The following is a 27,321-nucleotide window of genomic DNA, read 5'->3' on the forward strand; positions in this document are numbered from 1 at the left end:
ACAAGTCCTTAGATACACAATGGGATGGACTGGCCAACTTTTTCCACTACTGCAGTCCTACAATTAAAAGTAAGATTGATTCCAGTTGCTCATTAAGAATGGTTCTTTGGAAAGGACAGGGTAATTGCTGGGTTGGATTTTAGCTCTTAGGCTCCAGAAGTGTACATTGAATATAACAATTTTAATACGCCCAGACTCTTACAGGTTCTCACTGCTATTCTGTAGCTTGGGCATAATACTGTTTAAGAAGCTAAAACTAATAATGTCATCTTGATCAGACAATCTGAACTTCCATAGACACAAACTTTTTATGTTTAATGACATAAATGATCTTTATTAACACATCCTTGAATAGTTGCAAGCCTGAACATTTACAGTTAAATAAAGCTTAGCATTCAAATGTCTGTGCACATGGATTTAGCTGTTACGTACATAGAAATTACAACACTTAGTAGCTGCCAGACCAAATAAATACAAGGCAAAGGATTAAAAATAATGAACTGACATTTACATCAAGAGTTTTGTATTTTCACTGAAAGTACACACTTGTATCGCATTGCAAGCTAAAAAAATATGTCCCCCTGACAAGCTCCCCTAAATGCTGAACTGAACCACACTGCAGCATTACAATGTAATGTCCATTAATGTCAATGCTACTTCGGATGCACAGTGCAAACGCAGTTGAAGGAGTTAAACCATAACTTGTAAACAAAATCCAGTCCATTTTTTTTAAAATTAGCCTATAATCTTGAAATAAAAGAATTGCAAAGCAACACGAGAAACAACAGATATCAACACCGAGCAATTTGTGCTTTCAAGAACATCAACCTCATCAGCAAAGAATAAACCTATTTAATTGCATGTTACAGACAGCCATTAGTCTCCTCTCCCCGGTACAAATATTTGCATTTCCAGTCCCATAAAATGTATCATCATTTAAGGAACATTTGATATATGCAATTCAAAGATGAAGGCTATTCCTCTTTGACCAATGATGCTTTTATTACAAGTCATTCTTCAAGGTGCAGAAGCAACTTGAGATCAGTGAAGGTCAACTGTAGATGGCTTTGTTTAATATTGCCTTCTAAGTTCAGTTAAAGAAGTTCATGACACCCTGTGAAGCCTGAACATCCCAGATTTGTGCCACTTAAGACACCCCCTCCACTTTCATGTCCCACTATAAAATGTTTAAATCAAAGAGGAACACCTTCTTAAATACATCATACACCAAAATAAATATGCCAGAAGAGTTCTACAATGATATAAAAAGAGTGGCTGTAGACTTTGTAAATAAAACCTGTGCCTGGAAATTCACTTTTTGAAAGTAAATTTCTCCCTTACTTTTGATAGTTTTCAAACATACTTTATAATTATTACTTGCTGGAATGTTTTTTTAAAAAGAAGCTCATTTTATTGCTTGCTTTTTCTGTTACTTTTCAGGAGGAAAAGCATTAGGATCTATAACTTTAAGATGGTCAAAATGCTCTCTTAAAAGGTCATTGATAAGTAATTAGAACATCTTACTGAACCAAGGAAGTGACTTGGTTCCTACTTATTATACTGTGTTTTAAATATGACTTCATTGTACTCTCATAACTAAAAAGAGAAGGGTAACACTAACAACTAAATGTGTCACTTGTAACCCATGACTTTCAGCTGAGAAACATGTACATTAAATCAATTGCTAAATAATCGTTGAGAATAACTAGGAGATTGCTGAGAGGATCTGCTAGGCTGCCTTGTTGCTGATCAGGAAAGCAAGCATATAAAATGAAGGTGTTTTGTTTTTGAACCTGTGACCAAGTGACAGCTGAGGAAGAAATGATTCACTCTGCTTGTTGTTGAGTTTCACGTTACGGTGCAAAGAGGCGAGTTACACATCTTTATGCAAGGCACAACAGAGTTTCTTTACATACACACACTTTTCTCTCTGCAAATTATCCAGAATAAGAAAATCAACCATTTCTCTCCCTCCCTCCCATGCACACAGACCCAGGCAAAGATCAACACATAAAAAAAAGCAAGCAAAGAATTTCTTTTGCCTATCTTTGCTGTCTTACTGCACACTCAAGATCGGGGTCTGCACATGCCATTTTTAAATGTGTCATCTTTTCTAATCATGCTGCCTCCATCCATGTTTCACATCCTACTTGTGAAAAATCATACTATCCCCACCAAAAGTAATATATAAGAGGCTCTCTTATACCCAATCAATGTGCAATATTTTATTACTAGACCAAAACAAATGTAAGCCTTGTGCTATAATCTAGCACGTGTTGTGTGAGGTGTGCATGAAGCAATGCCACAACCTCTTATTGGCTAACATATATGGCACCACAATAGATAAACACAACTACCATATATTCTAAGAATCATATTTTTATAGCCACAGCTCACATAGCATGGTACTCACACACATCACATAACAATGCTCAGAATATTTAGGTACCTCTTTCTAGCTCATGTTATGTTACATTATGTTATGTTTTGGGCATTATTTTAAGCAGCTCCTGTTCTCTATGGCACTGAAGAGTCTGTGACGTTATGTACTGACATGCTGGAACCATGACTTTAATGGGGCTTTCAAGGTATGTGAGATATTTAAGGAGTGCTTTTACCAGTTGCACACATACACATCCCAGTGAGTTTCCAAACCTGATTCAAATCCAGGTCTCCAGAGCCTTGTTCATCACTCTGTCGACCACACCACACTCAGTATCACACAGAAGGATATATCTGGCTATATTTCCTCCATGGCAGTAGATTGTATGGCTATTACGGAACAGCAAGACCCACCCATGGCATATGGACTAGATCAGTTTCTCCAACCTTTTTCGAGTTGCAACCTCCTTTTTAAAATAGTCAACCAACCTGTGATCCACCTGCCACATTTCCATAAAAAGGCATTTTAATGGGGTAAAGAAAGCACATTAAAATAGATTTTTCAGAATATAATTATAACCTAATATATTTATGTGATAAATAATAATGGCAGGCATAAATCTGCCTCTACCAGATAAAATTTGAGAAGGAAAAGATGTCAATATATTTTGACCTCAATTTACTTTTTGGGGAGTGGAAACCACCCTCCCTGTCCCAAGAAAGCCCCCTAAGTTAAGAGTCGCTCCCCTTCAAACCCAAACAAGCACCTCTCTGCCCGGGTCCTGCCCTGTGCCCCACTCCTTCCCCAGTTCTGCTCCCTCATCTTATGCCCCTCTTGCTATGATTCAGGAGGCCCCCAGAGGCATCTCCCCCCTCTCTTCACTGAGCTGCTATTGACACACCCAGAAGAGCAAGAGAGACAGATGGAGGAGATGATGCCGCTGCTACTGCCATCTTGGGCATCACAATTCCCGGTGCGCACCACATGTCGTCTCATTCAGGCCTCTTTGAGCCAGGCTAACGCTCACTCGGGTCCAAAAGGCTGATGTTAGTGCTCCAGAGGTGGAGACGGAGGAGAAGAGAGAATAGAGTGAAAGGGCTTCTTTCGGAGGGGAAAGGGGGGATACGCATGCATAAAAAGAAAATACACCTAAAGGGATACAGAAATAACTAAAAACTGTGAGTGAAGAGGATTAAAATAAAATAGCATTATGTATACCATATTTAATATAATAAATATAAAAATAGCTGTAACCAAAAATAATCATGGTGAACCCCCCCCAAAAAAAACCACTTTGCGACCCCCAGATTGGGAAACTATGGAATAGATATTGCCTATGACTTGACATCTTCAGGACAAAAGCTAAAATGCAACAGGAACATGGGAAAGCACTACCATTACTATAATGGCACCCATAGTGGTATCAATCTGATCCATTCCTATAAATAAATAGGATTTCTGTTGGACACAAAAATTCACGATTCAATCTCTCACAGAATTTTCAAGTATCATTCAAATCCTGGCAGAGATTTACAACTCTAGTTCTGGTTTACCAAGCCATACTCTGGCACCTTGATTATCAAAACCTTGTAGCAAAGATGGAGACTGTAGAACATTGAATCCAAATTATTTTAAAGGTCCCATGTTTGGACATAAAACCCAGGCAATCAGATATGAAGTCTTTCCACCCCACTGCCCAAGGAGTACCACCCTAAGATGCCAGATCACTCAACAACACCCTAATATAGGTGAGTTCTTCAAAAAGAGATCAATGCAATTCAATAGAGAAAGATTGGGGAGAAGAAATATAATTCTGTACATAAGCATGAAATCTAAAGAGCATTTCATTAAGATGTGGATAGAGAAAGGAAATTCAAATACTGTACTAGTTTTAATATTCTGCCTGCTAGAAATAGATCCATCAATTCTACTAACAAAACTGATTCATTGGCAAGCAGGAATATTTAAAGGATCTTATGGAAGACAACCTCTTAAGGAATACACACCCTGATTGTTATTATTGCAACTTTTATTCAGACTAGTTATTTAAAGCAAACATTTTGGTTCCATTCTGACACTAGATGTTTTGTATTATATCAACAGGCCTTGGATTTTCCAGGAAAGCTAAGAGGAAAACCGTGGACATTTTCATTTCCATTTTCAACTGATTTCACATACAGTATATATACATATATTAGTTGAAAAAAGAAACAAAGATGTCCACTCTGGGCTGTAGCAGAACTGTGGTGTAGGAGAACAAGCACATTTCAAACCATGGCTTTTTATCCTTGGGTTTCTCTCTCTCTCTCTCTCTGTCTCTATCTTGGGTCTAAGCTGTCCTTAGTGGTTATATGTGTGTGCGTAGAAACAGAAGCAACTGCTTCTCATCTGATGCCATTGCTGGTGAAGAGAAAAGGGGGGAAACACATGACCAAGGCCTTAGTTTAGCAGTATACATGAAGCTGGTCACTGTATACCACAACATAAAGATAATGCTGCATTTCATATATAGTATGTGCTCATATAGAGATATTTTAGTAAGTCTTGCTATAATCATTTAAGAACTGCATTTAAATAACACAGCATTAGCACTGCACTACTAAATTACATTTATACTTCAGGGGTATGGGATTTCTCCTAGGCTTACCACAGCCATGGTATGAATAGCAGGAGTGAAAGCAGAATGGTGGAGAGAGGGATAATGATCATTTCTTCCTACCTACCTTCCTACTTAGGCCTCCTCCCCGCAAGTTAACTGCTTTGTTCTGAAACAGATAATCTGATTTAATGCTACCTGGGCATCATTCTGGGAGCTGTAGTCCAAGAATACCTGGAGACCCAAGGCTGGGAACTACTGATTTAAATCAGCTTATTCGTCTTCAGATGTTGCTGGACAGCAGCTACCATTTTCCCTCACCATAGGCTACAATGGGTAGGGCTGATGGGACTCGCAGTTCAATGGCATTTCGAGGACTCTCAGTTGTTCACCTTGGACTAAGAATCCAAGTCTGAGATCAACGAAGTTATGCAAATCTGAGATCAACAAGTGAGGCTCTCCGAAGCAGACTTTTAAAGCCTGACCTTTCCATGAAGGCTCTCCAGCCTTTTCCTTTCCCCAAGTATTTACTGATATCTTTTCAACCTATGCCACAGTCACTCCATTGAAGTGCCCCAACTTTATGGTGCATCTTTGGGTGGCAGAAGGAGCTGGTACAGTGAGGCAAGGGTGAGGAAGGCTGGTTCCACCAGCTCAGCTCCGTGCACCTAACCCTGGATCCAGCCCCAACCACCACTGTTGCCAGTGGTACAGAACAACTATTTGTAAAATGCCAATAGTATCGTCTTGTACAAAATATCAGAGCATTGTGAAGTGGGGTCAGAGGATAAAGCAGAAAAAAAAATCAGAAGGATAAAATGACTTTTGATAAAAGTAGATTTGGAATTCAATGGAGGAAAAATGAATTTGCTATGGGAAAGTGTCCCTCCCCCTCCCCCAAAAAAATCAACACTGACCAATTATGTGTCAAAAGTGGCCATGATGTTCCAGAGAAACTTTTGCAGAGGAAGATGATTTTGAGGAAAGATGGTACTGCTCTGGGCAACTGTTTCCATCTTTTTGTGGCGGATCTATTATGCAATTATAACAGTTGTATGGCAATGGTAAAGTGTATAAATACTATACCATCATGAATAGAAAATGTTTCGCAAAGGGGTCAGTATACCACCTAGAACCACAATGAGAAACTATTCTCCCACCCCCTTCATCATTGTTTGTTTTTACCATTGTGTATAATAGAGGTTATGAGCTTTACCTGTATTTTAAAATTTGAATAGGCATATAAGGCTGTGCCTGCTCTTAGTAGAAGACACAGAACACCACTGAATCCTATCATAAATCATGGCAAATGCTCATTTAGCAGAATAAAGTTTTTTGCAGCTTCCAAATGATCTATAGCAAAAAAAATGTCATCAGCTGTATTTTCACTTGGTACACAGTTGGTTGTACACAAGTGTCGCACCAGAAAAAGCTGACAAACTTTCCAAAGATGAAGTTGAAGCCAAGTTGAGTTGGGGAACAGATAAGCTGCAGTACATGAAGCCTGTCTCTGGGACCTGAAGCTTAATGTACATTATCCCTAAGAAACTAATATTTAACTTGACTAAACCTGCCACAGAATGCTTAACAAAGGTCATTGCATACCCTGCAAGTCACATAATGATTAATAGCCAGTACCTTATTAGAGTTATGCATCAGGAATAATGTCGCACGAAAGTTGTAAAGATACAGTATGTACTTGACTCAGGTTGCAATTCTGTGTCCAGCTACTTGGGATAACTTCATTAATCATAATAAGACTGACTTCTGAGTAAACATGTATAACTTAAGATGTGTACTGTCAGTGGCACACACATTTCTTGGAATGCTGTAAGTTACCATTTATTTTAGGGTCTTTTGTATAGTGATGTTCACCTTTCTATAGAGAAATGGTGTGTTCTTCATTGCTGATATCTATGCTCAATAAAATAAAATAAAAAAATCACCGGCCAGGATATTGTATACTTTATTTCTGATGTAGTTGGAGACCTACTCTTCCTCAGTGGATAAAAGCATCTAAAATTAAATCAAGATACCTATATCCCCTCTACTTTTGTTGATGGACCATTAAAGAATTTCTAAAATCCCTCAGCTATCACAACTAAGGCACACTATCTAGAGGATTCTGAGAGTAGTAGTCCTCCAAATGAACTTTTCCAACCTTTAATTTTGATACACACCTCTTATGTGATCTCAGTTTTGAAGCTGAGTCCATCACCTACTACTGTTTCCTTTCTAAGGGTTAGATAGTACCTGTAAGACAAATGCGTATTTTTTCCTCTTACAATACTATCCCTCAAGGCCCACAAATCCTTCAGTGCTGTGTGGCCAAGACACCAGTCATGCAAACAAAGCCATGCTTTCTCCCAGCTGATCAATCAGAAAGCAAAAGCAAGTTGTTTGACAAATGTTTGCCCCTTTCCTCTTAAAGGTGTGCGGCTTCTAGACATGGAATCAGCATCTCACCCACAAATTCCACATGATACTATTTTGTACCACTGTACATCCTAGACACATGCAGCCTATTTTAAAAGCTGCACAACAGTGTACAAACTCCTGAATAAGACACACAGAGAGTAAAGATATGCATGTATCTTGGTGCCTGTGTGCTCAGAGCTGACTGGGGTATTCTTTTCAAAAAAATTATAGTTTGGATAATGAAAAAAATCTCCTTCCTCATCTTACAAAAAGTTTTATTTATAAAAATGTTTTAAAAACACAAAGTCGATCTCCTAAAAGCAATACACAATTATGACAGATATTATTGGTATGAAGCCCATGTTTCAGCAAAATGACAGGTACTCCTTTTTTCAAAATGGCATTTCTTATGTGCAAATTATACTGATGCACACAGAAGAGTGATAAGACAGAAAATTGTCTCTACGTTTCTGGAAGAAGCTGCACCTGAAGTCTGTGTCCTCCATAACTATTTCTGCTGTTGTCCCTCCGCTTTCTTCACAATAATGTACCAATTACCATGATCATAGCTTGAACTCAGTATGTTGACTTCAGGCACATTTTCTTCAAGCAGAGAGAACAACTCCCCTTCTCGAAAAACATGGTAGTACCGCATGAAGGCTTTTGGATCCTGTCCATGAGCAGCCTGGTTTCCCACAGCCAAAGCAGCATTTACAACAGATTCACTGGAGCTAGAAGAAGTCCTTCTAACATGTTTCCCTGCAAAAGAGCAAGTATTGCCTACATGGATATAGCCATTGTTTGTGTGTTCTATCGGACCACTCAAAAATGCAGTTTCTCCTTTGTGGCTCTGGATTAATGCAGGTGGCTGACCATTAAATTCTGTCAGTGACCTTGAGGCTGCTAGCCACTCCAATTTTTTGCAAGCCATATGCTTCATGAAAACTTCATCATAGTCTTCTAACTGCTGCCCTTTCAGCAAGGACCCTTGGCAACCCAAGTCTAAACTGCAGTGGCGTGATGGCTGAACAGATACAGTGCTATTTGTCCATCCAACTGTGTTCTTCAAAGGCTCCACCTTCTCATTTGGCTTTATAAAGGCAGATTCATCCAGGGATCTGGAGGAAAACCAGGAACGAACAGATCTCCCAAGGGCGCTATAAAATCGGTTTTCTTCCTCTTCAGAAATTTTCACACAACAGGCTTTGGTTAAGCAGCCATCAGTTCTTCGGGGATGCTTCTGATCAAGGGTAATAGGATAACTGTATTTGGAACCCATTAAATGGTGTGAATGTACACTCTGAGATTTTACAGTATATGCAAAATCAGATTTCTGCCCAGCCTTACTGGATTCAGAAAGCAGCCGGGAGCACAAGGCTTTGTTCCATGGAACAAACACATCTTGTTTCTCAAAGTGTCGATTCTTTTGTTCCATAGCCCAGACATAAATCATCATCTGGCCTCCAGGTACGAGCACCCTGGCCATTTCTTTTATTGCTTTGATTCGTCTTTGCTTTGTGGAGAAATGGTGAATCACTGCAAAAGAAGCGAGAAGATGTTCTGGGTTCAGGGAGGTGTGGATTCTATGCTAAAAATAATTGAATTCTGCACACATGCATGTGCACACACACACACACACCCTGTTGTGCAACCTGTACAAATAATTTAAATCTGCATAATTTCTATTGTTCTGCATAATCCATTCCAGTATTTGGAATGTTATAATTGTGTTTTACTAATCCAGGTTGTCCTGATCCCTTTATCAAGCCAAATAAAAGTCACAACATTTTCTGTGCACACATTCCGGACTTTAAAAAAATTGTTGGGCATGAAGTTACAAAAAGCAAAGGAGAGAACCTGATGTACAAGCAAAGTAGTCTGCATGTTTTGCTACTTTGTTCCAACACTTAACTCCCACCCTGCAAATTTTCATAACATGATGAAGATATTTTTTTAGTCTTGAAAGCTTGCACAGAACATTTTGTGACTTTTTAATTGGCCTAATAAAGATTATTAACACAACATGGATTTTGTCTTAGGGCCAACATGGTTTCGCTTGCATTCTGTTCTACCAGTCATGGGAAAGTCAAGAGCTGTGTAGTGCTAGCCCTCTGACAGAAGGAATACTTCAGTCACTTATCCCTCTGGTTTTATGGAATTTCAGCAAACATTCTGCTTAGTTTTAGCATATTTTCCCCACAGCCATGATTTCCATCACTTAATTGGAGTTTTGGAGTTCACAACAAAACAAATGTACCTTGTTGCACTGGTTCCCAATGCTATCCCTCAAAATTCCCATATCTGTTTCAGAGATATTACATTTTCGCACATGAAATAAAACAGTGTATTGCTGCTGGAGAATTGCAATTCTTTCTGTAGCTCATGAGGTCCCTGCAATTTGAAAGGCAGTTTGGAATGTGGATGGGGGAGCATCAAAAGCCTGTACAGATAATACCTGTAACATAATTCATGACGTATGACACCATAAGGTAGGGATGGGCCTTTCTTTGGTTTGAAGCATTCCATTTCCTATGTCCTGGGAAGCAGAGAACTCACCCTTTTAAAAGAGAAATGAGTCCCCAGCTGACCTATTGTCAATATTTTTGTTTAATCTCTCATCTAGTCACTAGCCAATCAATGGATAATATTTCCATTCTTTTTTACTGCCACTAATTCCACTATTTCTCTTTCCGTTCGCAATCTCTAAGTGATTTTTCAGTGTCCTCAATCAAAGAAAGATTTTTAAGAATGAAACATTTTGCAACATTAAAACTGTACGTATAAACAATAGCATTTCAATTAATCCAACCACCATTATGGTTTGCAGTGTAGGCAGGTAGCTAATCTCTCTCCTTCTGCTAGTGTGCCAAGTTAACTAGCTATCTTTGGTGAGCCTTGCTTTTTGCTGCTCCACAGCACCAACAAACAAATACAATTCTGTGTGCTTCAGACTGCAGCAAAAAAAGGAATCATTTTATACAGAGGCCAACCAGAGTGATTCATTTTGCAGAAGGGTCCAGATACATCCTGACATCTTCTCTTAAAAGGATTGGGTAGCAGCTGATGAGAAATATCCCTGCCTGAGATCCTGGAGATCTGCTGGCAGTCATTATGCAGCTATACTGGGCTAGGTGGACAAACATTTTGAAGTGGAAGAAGGCAGCTTCTAATGTTCTACTCTTCATATACTGGGCATAATCAAGAAACACCAATGTGAAATGACCGGTGCATATTGAACATAACTCGTACTGTACTATTTTCAGACACTTGTACTATCAAATTTCCTTACCTCCCACTGAGATGATTGCATTGAAGCAGTGGCTCCGAAAGGGGAGATTCAGATTGTCACAGACCATCACTTCACAACCTTTATCTCTTGCAATCTCAACCAAAGGGCCACAATAATCACATCCAAGATTATATACCTGGCTGTTGACATCAAGATATTTTCCAGTCCCACAACCTTAAAACAACAGAGACCAAATTTTGTTACACAGGTAGGAGAAAAGCAAATAAAACCTCACACTCCTCTATTGTTCAGATACAATGACATCAAGGCAGAGTAGAATTTTATGTACGTATGTATTCTTAGGGTGAATGTAAACCATGGGGATTTTTAAAAACTCAAATAGTAAAAACACTGATCGCTAAATGCTAAAAATCTTTGCTAATTAGCTCGGCACTGATTCGAGAATTGCATCCAGTGCTCATGCATTCAAAGGGATGGGTTACTTTCGTTACCTGCTGTGATTCAGTATATGTACTTCTTTTTAGCCTAACCATCTGCTTAACTAGCATTTCAAACAGCCATCAAAATAAGCTGGAAGGATCGGCATGATCAAGCATCTGCTGGCAAGCCACAGCCTGGCAAAGGGCCCATCCCCAACCCAAAACACTAAGTTTGTTTCCCATTTCTTTATGGGAAAGCTATCTGGCAACAACAAAATAACAGCATAAGGGACCATGTGCTTTCCTCAATCTTCCTAGCACACTTAGCAAGAAATATATTGGTCACCCTATAAGCCACTGCAACAAACATAGGGCCTCTCAAATGAGAATCTGTTCCCTTCTGGGAAAGGTGCTGGATAATCAAAGTAATGAGGACTCCATAGGCCACAGAGAAATTATTTCCAAATTCTTTCTTGGTCTTTCTCACATTTTCTCTTGTGTGATATCACCAACTGGTACAGTGGGGTCTTGACTTGAGAACTTAATCCGTATTGGAAGGCGGTTCTCAAGTCAAAAAGTCTGTAAGTCAAGTCTCCATTGACCTACAGTGCATTGAAAACCGATTAATCCCGTAACAGGCCGTTTTTGTTCCATTTTGGTTTTTTTCTGGTCTGTAAGTCAAATCTCAGTCTGCAAGTCAAACCTAAATTTTGTGGCCAGAGAAGTCTGTAACTCAAAAAGTCTGTAAGTCAAGCCGTCTGTAAGTCAAGGGTCCACTGTATTTGGAGAACTGTGACTGTTATTAGAATGCACAAAATTGGGTGAGAAGACCAAAACTCATTGTATACTTCAGATAAAGTATTTTTCTTCTGTGTTATAAGCTGTCGTGTATATTTCTAGTAAGTGAAAATTATACTGATTCTTTGATTGTGCTAACACATGCACATACACTCCTTACCTATATCAGCAATAAGACTGCCAGGTTCTTGCTCCAGTAGAAACTGCCGAACACGAGGCCATGCTTTGCCTTGCAAGTCATTGAAATATATGGCTGTGCTCTCATAGACATTATGTACATGCTGCTTTTCTAGCTGGGAAGCCTCATGTTCCATCCTGCAATAAATGGTAGACCAATTATACATCAAGCAATAAGTACATAGAACACAACATCATTTTTCCAACCATTCTACATATACCAGGGAACCCTTCTTTGAAAAGTTACTAGGAAAGCATCCTGCAACTTTACTAAGCATCATGAACATCATGGGCCTCATGGCGCAGTGGTTAAAACGCTGTACTGCAGCTAAAACTGTGCTCACGACCTGGGGTTCAAATCCCAGGTAGCCGGCTCAAGGTTGACTCAGACTTCCATCCTTCCGAGGTCGGTAAAATGAGTACCCAGCTTGCTGGGGTATCAATGTGTAGCCTGTATAATTAAATTGTAAACCGCCCGGAGAGTGCTTGTAGCGCTATGGGGTGGTATATAAGTCCAATAAATAAATAAATAAATAAATAAATAAAAACAATCACCCACCTGTTTCCACATTCAAAAAATTCTGATTCACTTTCTTCTAAAGCAGTGTTTCTCAACACTGATAAATGCTTGCCTGCTTCTGACAAATACATATATACATTTCATAGCCCCTTCAATCCTGATTGTCCAAATAATTTTATCTAAAGTTTGAAATATTGGCCCAAATCTTGTGAGTCACACACATTACACTAAAGTAAAATGCATCCCAAAAATTGCCAAAGAAAGCCTTTAATCTGTGACAAGTTGCCACTACTACCCATATGTGAGCCCTGTCCCTGTTGGAGTTGGTGGGCAAACCCTCCTCCATCCCCATGTCCATTGAACTCCACAATTTCCAGCTGTGCTTCAGGAAAATTTATTGTAAGGGGGTGTGAGGAAGCACCAAAAAAAAGTTCAGTGCAAGGCGCCCCAAGTAGAGATGGGCATGACTTTCTTCATATCGCATTGTCGTAAATTGTTATTGTGACTCTGCAGGGTCAGCGGGGGAGGCAGCTGCTCTTGGGGGCACCGCTAATGAGCCTTCTGCCACTTTCCAGTATCACGGCTCTGTCAGTGTGGGGGGCCCTTGGCTCCAGCTGGCAGTGGTGGTCTTTTCATTGTGGTGCACACTCTCTACTCCAGCAGAGTGCCTCCATCCAATGCACAATTCTGCCCTTTGGGGATGTGGAAGCACCTCCTGGGGCAGGTGCTTCCATCCCTTGTTCATCCAGGGATCTTTGCAGTATATATAATCCCAGTCCTTGTCTGGCTCCAAGACTTCCCCTGCCCCCAAAGCATCAGTCTGTGCATAGCCCCAGGCTCTCTCTTCTTGCTCAGAGAGCCACAGGTAGGCCACCCCAGACACCTGACATGCTTCCCCCCCTCTCTCTTTCTCTCACCAGCCACCCCACCTCCTTCAGTGCCTCCTTTACAGCCTCCAGCTGCAGAAATGCCTCACCCTCTTTGTCCCCCCACAGCAAAGCAAAGCAAAGCGTGCTGCTTATATACTGCCCCATAGCGCTTCAAGCACTCTCTGGGCAGTTTACAAGTTAATACGCAGGCTACATATTGCCTCCCCAACAAGCTGGGTACTCATTTTACCGACCTCGGAAGGATAGAAGGCTGAGTCAACCTTGAGCCGGCTACCTGGGATTGAACCCCAGGTCGTGAGCATAGTTTTGGCTGCAGTACAGCGGTTTAACCACTGCGCCACAAGGCTCTTAGCGGTGTTCCTTTTCAGTGGTGGCCTCCTTGCTCTCCTGGGAAAGGTGCTTCCACCCCTTGTTCATCTTGGAACCAGCAGCTGCTGGCTCCAAGAGTCTTGCCTAGGTGTCTGGAGTGGGAGATAACAGCCTGTCGGGGTGCTAGCAGTGGCCCCTTCACATCATGTCATCCCCACTGCACACACAGAGCTAGGCAACATGATTTCAGCCACTGTATCTAAAAACAAATCAATGCTTTGGCAATATTTTCTCAGGGAAAAATATTTAGCTCAAGTTTTTTAAAGATTAACTGTAGCATAACTCACAGATAAAACAAAGATAACAGGTCTTCTCATCAGAAGCTGTAAACAACTGCATACTAATAAAGCCATTGGTGTAATTTTTTCCTGTTTTCTAACTAAAAATATGATAATACTGAACATATTTTTTAAAAACTACAAACCTCCCTTGAAATCCTCATACACGTTTCCCCCATCGAAGGACCCAAACCACTGACTGAGAATCAAAGCTCCACATCTTTCTTTGTTGCAATATAATCCCACCATTTAATTTGGTTTTCATGGCGATATGGTTGCTACTGTTTCTCCACTGCCAGGACTCCACATAAAGTAGTTGCTAAAATCATATATAGCACCTATAGCTATATATGTTGAAATATTTGTGAGAGTTTGTCCACAGCAGATTAAAGGTGAGTATAAAAAGACACAGATTATGAATATCATCCCTTGATACGCACATGTGTGTGTCATCTGATAAAAAATAATAATAATTCAGCCATAGTAAACTTTAAGAATATTTACCTAAAAATATGTTGCAGAATGAACAGTGATTAATTGAACATTTAACTTGGTACAGATTTGGTTTGTGCTTGACAGACGTCTTGCAACAGTTTCATAACAGAGACTTATCAGGTAGGTTTACTCAAAATTAATGCTACTATTGCTTGTTCCTCAAACATCCATTTTCCATAAAGGTAAAGGTTCCCCTTGACAATTTGTCTAGTCGTGTCCAACTCTAGGGTGTGGTGCTCATCCTCATTTCCAAGCCGTAGAGCCAGTGTTTGTCTGAAGACAATCTTCTGTGGTCACGTGGCCAGTGCGACTAGACACAGAACGCCGTTTACCTTCCCACCGACGTAGTACCTATTTATCTACTTGCATTTGCATGCTTTCGAACTGCTAGGTTGGCAGGAACTGGGACAAGCGACAGGAGCTCATTCCGTCGCATGGATTCGATCTTACAACTGCAGGTCTTCTGACCTTGCAGCACAGAGGTTTCTGTGGTTTAACCTGCAGCGCCACTATGTCCCTTATCCATTTTCCATAGACAACCCCAATTCAATCAGATAGTTGCAATTTTCATCTTTCACATTTTCTGTGCTTCCTGTTTATTTAGTTTTACATCTCTCAAATGACAACCTTAGATTTAAGTCAGTGCAAACCGTAAACCACTTAAGCCTTTCTTCTCTGCAGCCAGCTTACTCTCACTAAACGCAAAGAGAACAAGTTTTCTTAAGTGTTTTATAAATACAGGCTAAGTGTTCTTTCCACTCCTTTGTATATTTCTCTTTCTATCCTCTCTTGAACAGAAATGGAAAAAGCACAGCAGCTTACACTAAGTGCAGACCACTTTACAGAATTGCAAGCTTATGCCAACTATGCATCATACTACCTTGGCTGAAGGTTAAATTAAAATTTTTCAGCAAAGCCCAAAGGCAACATAACAATTGTGCTGCAGTAGCATGAAGCAAAGTATCTTGGATGTCTGAAATCCTGGCAAGGTTCAGAAAGCCTAGCAGAGGCTGCCTAAGTAGATCCTGCATGGACAAGTTCCACATTTTCGGCAGGACATGGTGAAGTGCACTTCATGATAGCACATGAATCAACACGTCAGGGCCAAAGTATACATTACATTGCTGGAAGGTGGAAATCCTTTAGTGATCCAAATATATGATCCTAGGAGACCTTTCAGATTCAGAAGAACAATCACACAAAAAAAGCAAATCAATTTGCAAAGTACAGGAGGTGTGAAGCACTCCTGCTGTGACTGTCAAATATCTTTAACACTTAAGGAATTGGTTGTTGTAGGTTTTTTGGGCTGTTTGGCCCTGTTCTTAAGGTTTTTCTTCCTAACGTTTCACCAGTCCCTGTGGCCGGCATCTTCAGAGGACAGGAGTCAAAACTCTGTCTGTGCTCTGATGCAGTTTGTGGGATAGTTGAGTATTAATAGCTGTGAGATCAGCTTTTGTCCTTTTCAGGAGATTGGGTGTCCTGAAAAGGACAAAAGCTGATCCCACAGCTATAAATACTCAACTATCCCTCAAATTGCAACAGAGCACAGACAGAGTTCTGACTCCTGTCCTCTGAAGATGCCGGCCACAGAGACTGGTGAACGGAAGAAAAACCTTAAGAACACGGCCAAACAGCCCAAAAAAACCTACAACAACCATCAGATCCCAGCCGTGAAAGCCTGTGAGAATACTTAAGGAATTATTTTTCCTAATCATGGCCTATACGTAGAACATAATTTGGCCCTCTCTCAGCAAAAATAAGCTTGCAGCTCTGCTTTCAGAATTATGTCAAACTACTCAGGGAGGTTCACAAGAACCACCTACCCCCTACAGGTGGAAAATATGAGAAGAGTAATCTCAGAGATGTGTTGGCTAGCCCACTGGTTCTTAACCTTGGGTTACTCGGATGTTTTTGAACTGCAACTCCCAGAAACCCCAGCCAGCAGAGTTGGTGGTGAAGGCTTCTGGGAGTTGCAGTCCAAAACTCCTGAGTAACCCAAGGTTAAGAACCAGTGGGCTAGCCCAACTCCTGCTGCTGACACATATTGTGACCAAATTCTCTACTGCTGGCACTTTTGGCAGACAGCATAAGAAAGAGCTCTCCATGTGCAAAGATGCATGCATGGAGAACCAATGCATTTAGACTGGACAGATAGGCCAATTTTTATCTTACTCAACTAATAAAAATAAAAAGTTAGTTAGAAATGTAATTTCATGAAATATGCCTCTTCAAGGGCTGTCCCAAGACACCACACTGCTTGGGGGAAAATATCAAATGTCCCACATCCCCCGCCCCTAGTTTTCTTGACTAGAGAAAGCCAGTCAAGATACTTTAGCACATCATGCAAAAAAAAAAAATCATACAAGGACCCCTCTCTGTACCTGGCAGTAAAAATACCATAACAAACAAGGAAATAACAAGTTATCATCCTTTTCTGACAGGCTGGAATGGCTGTCTCAATCTCTCTGATGACACAGCTGATCCAGGCTTGTCTCCATTGCCACTACATTTTGAATATCTCCAAATAAATTTAAATTGAATTATGCATTTTTAAAGCCACCTCAGAATTGTGTTTTTTTTTTTCAAAAGTGCATATTTGTGATGATAATGATGATGAGCACAGCAACAACAACACTGACATTGGTGGTGTATTAAACAGGTTAATATGAGTATTAAACAGAAGAAGAGGAATCTTTCTACTTCAAAAGTCTTACAGTCTAGAAGATACAATGGAGATGACAGAAGTAGAATAATAGAATAATGGAGTTGGAAGGGGCCTATAAGGCCATCGAGTCCAACCTCCTGCGCATTGCAGCAATCCAATTAAAGTGTATCTGGTAGACGGCTGTATAACTTTCTCTTGATGCCTCCAGTGATAGACAGATCACCACGTACCAAGGTAATTGGTTCCACTGTTGTACTGCTCTGTTAAGAAGCTTTTTATGATATTCAACTAAATCTGGCTTCCGATACCTTGAGACAATTATTGCATGTCCTGCACTCTGTAATGATTGAGAATAGGTCTTGCAACCACCACCATCACCACCCCATATTACAACCTTTCAAGTATTTGAAGAGTGCTTTCACATGTCCCCTTAGTCTTCTTTTTTCAAGGCCAAATATGTCCAGATTTTTCAGTCTTTCCTCATAGGGCTTGGTCTCCAGTCCCCTGGTCATCTTTGTTGCCCTCCTCTGAACCTGTTCCAGTTTGTCTGCATCCTTCTTTAAAGTGTGGTGTCCAGAACTGGACACAGGATTCAAGATGAGGCTTAACCAGTGCCAAATAGAAGCCTAAAATGCCATTTGCCTTTTTTGCAGCTGCATCACACTGTTGGCTCATATTCAACTTATGATCTCCAATAATTCTAAGATCCTTCTCACATGTTGTATTGCTGAGCCAGTATCCTCCATCTTGTAACGTGCATTTTTTTCCTAAGTGTAAAACTTTGAGTTTAAACCTTGTTAAATTTCACTGCTGTTTTCAGACCAGTGCTCAAGCCTATTAAGATATCTTCAAATTTTGTTCCTGTTTTCCAGGATATTAGCTATTCCACCCAATTTTGTGCCATCTACAAATTGCATAGCATGCCATGAGCCCCCTCATCCAAGTCATTAACAAAACTGTTGGAGAGCACCAGGCTCAGGACTGAGCCTTGTGGTACTCCACTTGCTACCTCCTCCTAATATGAGAATGAGACACTGATAAGCACTCTCTGACTATGGTTTTGTAACCAACTGATAGTGGTTATATCTAACCCATACCTAACTACCTTGCTAATCAGAATATCATAGAGCATTGTCAAAAGCTTTGCTGAAGTCAAGATATATTATGTCTACAGCATTCCCACAGGATTATCCAATCAAAAAATGAGATAAATGCTGCCAGATTAGTCTGGCAGGATTTATTATTGACAAACCTGTGTTACCTTCTAGTTATTACTGCATTATTTTCACTGTGCTTACAGAATGACCACTTTATAATCTGCTCCAGAAATTTCCCTGGGATTGATGTCAGGTTGACTGATCTGTAGTTCCCAGCTTCTGCCTTTTTGCTCTTTTTAAAGACAGTGGCAATGTTAGCCATCCTTAAATCATCTGGTACTTCACCCAGCTTCCATGATTCCAGGAAAATAATAGATAATGGTTCTGAGAGTTCTTCAGCCAGTTCCTCCAGAAGTCTTGTATGCAGTTTATCAGACCCTGGGCATTTGAACTTGTTTGAATAATGAGCTATTCCTTGATTATTTGTCTATCAATCCCGAGCTACAATCCTGTCCCTCCACTTGTACTTCACATTTGCCAGGAGGGTCATAGATTCTCTTTTGGTAAAAAAATCCAACTAAAGTAGGAACTGAGCACTTCTGCCTTTTCTTCGTTGTCTGTTATAATTTTGCCACTACAGTTAAGTAGCTGAGACACTATTCCTTTTTCTTTATCTGTTGCTACATGCATACCTAAAGAATTTTTGTTATTGTTGTTGCTTTTATCATCTCTTGCTAACATCAACTCATTCTCAAAATCTCCCTTCCTAATGCCTAGAGCACTAACTCCTGTTGTTAATTCCAACTGGATCAGATCTATTGAATCAACCAAATTTTGATAAGCAAACTTTCTGTAACTCCCATCAATAAAATGACCTCCTTCTAATTGAAACTTACTTGGTTGCATATATCCCAGACAAGGGAAGTGGACAAAAGGAGCAATTCTTGTTATTTTTTGTCCATGTAAAGTAGATAATACAGTGGCAAGAAGTGCTAACTGTGTAACTTCTCTGGACATAACATAGAGTGCATAATGAATACAACAGTTTTAAAAACAGAAAGCCCTGGATGCTTCATAGCAGCAGCAATAGGAAAAAGCAAAAATCTATGTGAAGGATTCAGATGTGTGCTTCTGTTGTTAAGGATCAGTTGAAACAAGAGCAATCAATAATGAGCAAGGGCCAGTCACTTGTTGCTTGGAAATGGGGATAATGAAAGTTGCAGTTGAACATATCTGGAGAGCACCAAACTGGAGAAAGCTGGCAGAGTGGTTATTTTTAGACATTGGTGTGAGAAACAGCTAGATTTCAGAAAGTGAATCCGTTACAAAGAGTTACTGTAGAACACACACATTTGCTACATTAGATGTTATTCACCCTCTTCCAACTAAATTTGTTGTACGTTCTGTCTTCACACTACCCTGGCTCACTTTTTTTAAAATTCAAAACTTCCAGCTTCTTCACCTTCACTAACCCTCAGATATGTTACCTAAGTGGGCCACTTCATGCTCCCTCATATTAAGACCAGCTGCTTTCAGATGTAGTTTCCTATCAGCACTCACCTTTTCCTTTCATTGCTCAGATATTGCTGTTCTCAAAAAAGATCCCTCCTATTCAGATCGTACACCCTACCATCAATTCCCAGAATACCAAGCTCCATCTAAAAATATTACCTCAGAATTCCTGCTGCCACTTAGACTCATCCCAGCCATAGGATTTTTGGCTTTTCCTGTAGAACAAGCTGCTTAAAAAGACTAATCACAAAAAAGTTATACATTTCAAGATCATGGCATCTCTTATGCTGGGACAACTTTCAATTGATAAATCTTTTAAAAACATAAAATACCTGCTTGGGTAGTGGATGGAGGGGGCTTACAACACCCCCTCACTAGCATTGAAATGTCAGAGTGAAATTTATTAGTACAGTAATTAGGATTAGATCATCCAGTAAATGTCTAAAGTATGTCTCTGCCACAGTTTTTTAAAATATGGCATAACTGGTCTTTTTTTTTAAAAGTGAAGAATTGAATTATTGATAGACTTTATATAAAGTAGCAATTATAGTTGGTGCTTGTATTAAAAGTTCTATGATTAGTCTTTGATGCTGCAGGCTAATTAAAAGTGCACAGTATTTGCTGCACTAATCTTTTAAATGTGAACGAATATATTATCTCCTGTGTATATGCTTCTTGCATTGAAGTATCCATCACAGCTTCCAAGACATTCTGCTCTTCTTGATTAGATGTTATTATTCAATCCAATAAATACATTTAAATATTAACAACCAAATACTGAATGTGGTTCATCATCAATGAAATATTCCATATTTTCTTGTAATGTTGTGTATAAATAAGCAAGTTTATGAAGTTTGGGATACAATCTTGGACACTCTACTGGAGCACTGATTGAATTTAAATAGCTGTAGGCATCCTTCATTCTCAAGATACTATGGTAACGTGCTCGGAATAGAGGAACAATGTCTAGCATGGCTGAGAAGGCCAATTTGAGAGTGACAATTCTTTCCACACTGAAGACAATCTGTCCCCTGTCCAGCTCCCTGATTTTGCTGCTTTTGGGACTGCCTCTTTGCCTCGGCCTGCTGAACAGGTGCCTCTTCAAATTGGGAGAGGCCATGATGCACCGCCTGCCTCTAGGCTGAACGCTCAGATGTCAAGGTTTCCCATCTGTTGAGGTCCATTCCCAAGGCCTTCAGATCCCACTGGCAGATATCCTTGTATCGCAGCTGTGGTCTCCCTCTGGGATGATTTCCCTGCACTAATTCTCTATACAGGAGAGCTTTTTGAATCTGACTGTCAGCCATTCTCACGACATGCCCGAGCCAACATAGACATCACTGTTTTAGTAATGTATACATGCTAAACATTCCAGCTTGATCTAGGACTACTCTATTTGGAATTTTGTCCTGCCAGGTGATACCAAAAATGCGTCAGAGACAACACATATGGGACATATTCAGCTTCCTTTCCTGTCGTGCACAAAGGTCCAGGACTCACTGCAGTACAGGAGTGTACTCAGGACACAGGCTCTATAGACCTGGATCTTGGTATATGCTGTCAGCTTCTTATTAAGCCATACTCTCTTTGTGAGTCTAGAAAACATGGTAGCTGCTTTGCCAATGCATTTATCCAGCTCAACATCTAGGGACAGAGTGTCAGAAATCATTGAGCCAAGGTACACAAATTCATGAACAACCTTCAATTCTTGCATGGAGATGGTAACAGAGGAAAGTGAGTCCACACCCTGGCCCATGACTTGTGTTTTCTTCAGGCTGATTGTTAATCCAAAGTCTTGACAAGCCCATAAACATGGGACAGACATTACTGAGGGAATTTAGCTGCCAGCAGTGGCTCAAGAATGCAGCTTTGGGAAGTTCAAGCATACTATGTTTGAAAAGTCCAGATTACGGCCAAAACAGTAGAGTTTTGTGGCAACTTAAAGAGTGACAACTGAATTATGGAACAATATTTTATGGAGAGCAGTAAAATTAATCAGATACATAAAATAATGAGCTGAGTTACATGGCTTGCAGAGGGTGAGGTATAAGTAGAGAGGTAAAAGCGAAATTAAAGTACAGTGGTGCCTCGCTTAACGAGTGCACCGTTTAACGAAAAATCCGTATAGCGATCCCTTTTTGGGGATCGCTATACGGATCAGCCCCAATCGCCGCACTCGCTTTGCGACGATTGGGGCTCCGGCGGCCATTTTGGAGCTGCCGAACAGCTGATCGGCGGCTCCAAAATGGCCGCCGGAGCGAAAACATCGCTGGAGGGGGTAAGTTTACACACTTATTGGAACGCATTAAACTAAGTTTAATGCGTTCCAATAGGTTTTCCTGCCCCGCACAGCGATGTTTTCGTATAGCGAAGGTTAATCCGGAACGGATTAACCTCGCTATAAGGGGCACCACTGTACAGACAGTCATCTTAGTTAGTCATATTAATCTTCGTCAACATGTATAAATAACAAAAAGAAAAAGAATTGGACAATCCTTAGAGAATAGCAGATACAGTGTGAAATTTTGTGCACAGCAATCCACTATCTCAAACAAATGAAACATAATAATTAGAACATATGTTTATATAAGCAGAGGACATGGTAGTTAAGTCTTGTACTGAGTCTCGTGGCGCAGTGGTTAAACCGCTGTACTGCAGCCAAAACTGTGCTCATGACCTGGGGTTCAATCCCAGGTAGCCAGCTCAAGATTGACTCAGCCTTCTACCCTTCCGAGGTTGGTAAAATGAGTACCCAGCTCGCTCGGGGGGGGGGGCAATGTGTAGCCTGCATAATTAACTTGTAAACTGCCCAGAGAGTGCTTGAAGCACTATGGGGCGGTATATAAGCAGCACGCTTTACTTTGCTTTGCTTAACTTGAAATAGAATAGTTCTCCCACTTTTTTTCAATTTCGAGATAATCTAGGCTGCAGGGGATGAAATACGGATCCTCAAAAAAGCCAATTCAAAGGGGGAAAATAACACTGGTTAAAAGACTGAGCATAGTTTTAACAGGCTTGCCAGCAAGGCTGTTCTAAAGCAAATGCATTGTTGAAACTTTGTGGGCCAGGAAGAAAAATGTTTAGAAGACAATGAAAAGTCACAGAAACAGTCAAAATATGATGTGTGATGTGTGTGTGTGTTTTAAGAGTCCAAAAAACAGTCTTGCTTTAACTGGAAGTTGAGCCATGGCAACTGGACTTCTTTCTTCTTTGGTTGAAATGTTTCACTACTCATCCAAGCAGCTTCTTCAGTCTGAGGATAGTTGGTAGGAGATCCCTGATATATCCTCACTGTCGTTAACAGTGATATCTCTTGTGTGTATCCCTAATCCTTCTGGGGATTGATGAAAAGACAGCATGATAAATAGGAGACATATTGTGTCTAAAGTTTCCTGTTAACAACGATCAATGACCCATCACAATGGGTGGAGAAGGACTGCAGAAGTTAAAGGGACGTGGTGGCGCTGTGGGTTAAACCGTTGAAGCCTCTGTGCTGCAAGGTCAGAAGACCTGCAGTCGTAAATTCGAATCCATGCGACTGAGTGAGCCTCCGTCATTTGTCCCAGCTTCCACCAACCTAGCGGTTAGAAAGCATGCAAAATGCAAAATGTGAGTAGATAAATAGATACCACCTCAGTAGGAAGGTAAATGGCGTTCCGTGTCAAGTCACACTGGCCATGTGACCATGGAGGATTGCCTGAGGACAAAACGCTAGCGCTATGGGTTGGAAACGGAGATGAGCACCGCCGCCTAGAGTCGGACATGACTGGACAAATTGTCAAGGGGAACCTTTACCTTTACCAAGTGGAGAACTTTTTAACTCCATCCTGGCCAAACAGGTACTAGTGTTAGGAAAGCCGTTCTGTGTCTGGTTTTAAAAATATTGTAAAAGATATTTTAAAAAGAATAGAGAACAAATATTCAGAAGCTCACTCGTTTAAGTCAGGATGGTCTACAGGGTGCCCTCTTGTGCTCACTACCATTCACAAATGGATACCAAGCAAGGGAAATTGTTATCCTTTTTTCATCATTAACCATGTCTCATCAAAACACAAAGTAATTGTCTGGGCTGTTTTTGACAAGTGTGAATGGTAGTGAACACACAACGGTATCCTATAAACAAGTGGTTCCTAATCTTGGGTCCCCATATGTTCTTGAAGTACAACTTCCAGAAATTCTAGCCTGCACATATTGTGGTGAAGGCTTCTGGGAGTTTTAGTCAAAGAACATCTGGGGACCAAGGTTGGGAACCATTGCTGCTGTAGACCATTATGACTGCTCCAATAGATGTTGTCAACATTCAAATAGCCCTTTGTTATGGAAAGTTTGGCATCCTGCTTGCAATGCAAGCATGATACTGTGTGTAGCAATACAGGGCCATTTTCTGGTGCTTTTAATTATGGAGAAGCACAATATCCTACACTCATGAACCAGAGGGATGATGATGATGATGATGATGATGATGATGATGATGATGATGATGATGATGATGATGATGATGAATATTTTGAAGAACTGAATCAATCCACAAGACCATAAATCTAGTGTAAATCCAAACAGACACAATCATTGTCTAATGACCCTCCAAAATAGAAATGTCTTTTATCTCCTGGAAGTTGCCAGCATTTCTGCTTCTCAAGCTTCTTTGATGAGAAAGTTCCCTTGAATGGGTGCTACCAATGAATAATGAGGCCCTGATACTTGTGATCATAAATGTTCCAAGCGAAGAAAGAATACTCCATACAATTATATGAAAAAACATATAACAGTCAAGAAAAGGTATTATATCAGAGAGTCTGAAACATATCTATAGGATGACTTATTTACAGTTAATTTGTAAATTAGGTTTCTCAGGATTGGAAAGAGAAAGAAATTTGTGGATCAGAAAATAGTATGCATTTGCATAATAAAAGGATTCTGAAAAATACTTTTAAAATACAGTATATTATAAACAGAAAAATAGTTGTATTTATTTATTTATTTATTTATTAAATTTATACCCCGACCCTCTAGACCATTTCTACTCGTTGTGTTAAACCTAACATTGTATATATAGCATTTGTTATTAAGGTTTACGAAGACTAATGCTTAAAAAGTAACAACACTACTACTATAGTGTTGTAGCACCCATTCGATTGCTATATATACAATCTCAAAGATATCACTAACAAATGTCTGTAAGTCCATTATGAGTCAATACATTTTGTCTCTATATTTAAATTACCCTAATTCTCAGCCTCAGCATGAATAGGCCTTGAACACTGCCATCTAATTACACACATTTCCATTACATAACTATACATTGTTTCAAGTTTCCACTGCCACAGGCTTATTGTTTTGCATTTAATACATTTGTTCTAGCTCATGATAATCCCCTGCCACACCCAATAAGACTTAAAAATATTTTTTTCCCAACCAAGTGCATAATTTAAACAAAACTGCTATAAAGCAGACAGTTTCTTTTAGAAAGAGCAGCACATACACAAAATACCCAGTGCTACTGAAAGATGGTAAACAAGGCACTGTTTAAGATGGAGCATATGGCTACCACAATATGTATAAAGAAACTATACATGGTGCACAGCTATGTAAACAGAAGGTACAGGCTAGCAACAGCCAGGGAAATCAGAAGGGCATCATTTGGCTACTGCCACTCCTAGCAATGTGACCAGCACACACAGACACACACACAGACACACACAGAGACCAAAAGTACCGTCCTTTTACTGTCTGCAGATGAAATCCTCCCACTCTTGCAGACTGGAGTAAGATTCAGGGTGAAATGTTTCTACCCCATTTCTCCTCCTGTACTAGATTTATACTTCTTTGGCACATCCTATCACTTCTGTACAGGATCAAAAGCACATTCACAAACCCACGTGACAAATACATCACTTCTAATAGAATCATTTGTTAATGGAGGCACACGAATGATAGGTTTCTTCCAATTCAGAAATAGTATCCATACAGGGGAGTTTCATGGCTGAAGCAGCCTTTACAGTACAAACATCGAAACAGAGATAGCCATGTTGATCCACAAGAAACAAACTGTGACCATACAAAAGCTGACATGTAAGAAACAGCAAAAGAGCTGGAAAAGGCTATACGTTTCTAAGGCGAGAAATTAAAGTTTTTCAAGCCAGCCCAACAGCCCAGAGGCAAATATCAGAGCAGCTACATTCTGTAGCTATGAGGATGCTACAGGGCTTCAAGAACAAACCCGGCGCAAGGCACGAATTCCACCCCACCCACTTCAAAGATTGGAGCTATTTTAAGATTTTTGCAAAAAGCAGCCACATTGTTTAAAGAGGGAGGGAGGGAGGAATGCTGCCGCTAGCATACAGTAATGCCAGTCCCAAAATAACGAGGTGGAGTAAGCAGGTGCTAGAAAGAACCAGCAGACAAAAAGGGATAAGTTGTATAAGACCGATGAGAGAGGCAATGGCATTTAAATTCAGCATCGACAAGGAAACAGTATAAAGGCTTTTAAGAACACACAGAGGATCAAAATCGCTCAGTACTTTGGGCGTGTATGGGCATATGCGGACAGAAAGAGAGCAAGCTTCATCAAAAATGTCGATCCTGCTTTCTTACAGCCGGATCCTAAAGTCCCACTAGCTTTAGCAGGACCTGCTAGAAGAGCGTGTAGAGCCCCGGCGTCCTCTTAGCCGTTCCGAAGCCTTGAAGGCAGAGAGAAAACAGCCCAGCCATCCTCGCTCTGGCCACATTTCCGCAGAGGGTCTATTATACAACGTTCTTCGGCACGGACGAGCTACCGTATGCATCCTGAAAGACCCGCACAAGCATTGCCTTCAAATGCCTGAGCCACTGCGGTTCGCCCGGTGCCGGCATCCCGAAGCGCCTTCCCATCCGGCCCCCCTCTTGTTACCTGCACCCGCCGGCAGGAGGCAGGGAGGGACCCGCCTCATCCGCGTCCCCTCGCCGCCGTACACCGCCCGCGGCCGGCCACAGGCGGCGGCCGCCCCTCCTGCTGCTGCTGCTGCTGCATCCTGCCCGGAGAGGCGAAAGGCGAGGAGGAGGAGGCGCTTGACCCAGAGCCGGGCTCTGGAGGCGGAGGGTGCGGGCTCATGCCATCTCTCCCGCTCGCCGCTGTGGCCCCTCTCGGTTTCTTGACGGGGTTTCTCGGGGGGGGGGTGAGGGCGTGCACGCCTGCGGGGTGTAGTCGGCCTGAGGAGGGAATGGGCGCGGGAGGTGGGCGAGTTGAGGGCGGGAGGGCGGATGGGAGAGCGCGCGTCCGGCGCGGGGCTCGACTTGGCGGAGCAGGTGAAGGGAAGAGAGACCGTCACGCGCCCCCGCGCGGCAAGCGGGAGGGCGAGGAGGGGGGTGGCGGGAAATGTCCCTGCAAGCCGCGGGGCAGCCAGAATGGCGCGCAAGAGGAATGCTAATCGGGCAGCGGTGGGTTTCAGGGAGGGGCTTCTCCAGGGCGGGAGGTG

The 27,321-nt window shown here is 41.1% G+C and overlaps 1 protein-coding gene across 3 annotated transcripts; it reads right to left on the bottom strand.

Moving 5' to 3' along the window:
- Positions 1–305: 305 nt before the first annotated feature.
- Positions 306–27,321, bottom strand: TRMT9B (tRNA methyltransferase 9B (putative)). 3 transcript variants are annotated; one of them, XM_073001308.2, is made up of 4 exons: positions 26,757–27,321; positions 12,025–12,179; positions 10,687–10,860; positions 306–8,933 (listed from the first exon to the last, which is right to left on the bottom strand). In XM_073001308.2, exons 2-4 carry the CDS (start codon positions 12,176–12,178, stop codon positions 7,906–7,908), a joined length of 1,356 nt encoding a protein of 451 aa, XP_072857409.2. In that variant the 5' UTR covers position 12,179; positions 26,757–27,321; the 3' UTR covers positions 306–7,905. The 3 variants fall into 3 exon arrangements, with proteins under 3 accessions (XP_072857409.2, XP_078250770.1, XP_020645312.3); XM_078394644.1 differs by lacking the exon at positions 26,757–27,321 and adding an exon at positions 25,584–26,717; XM_020789653.3 differs by lacking the exon at positions 26,757–27,321 and having other exon boundaries at positions 12,025–21,942.

The sequence above is a fragment of the Pogona vitticeps genome, chromosome 5 (genome assembly GCF_051106095.1).
Source record: "Pogona vitticeps strain Pit_001003342236 chromosome 5, PviZW2.1, whole genome shotgun sequence".
Classification (NCBI taxonomy): Eukaryota; Metazoa; Chordata; class Lepidosauria; order Squamata; family Agamidae; genus Pogona; species Pogona vitticeps.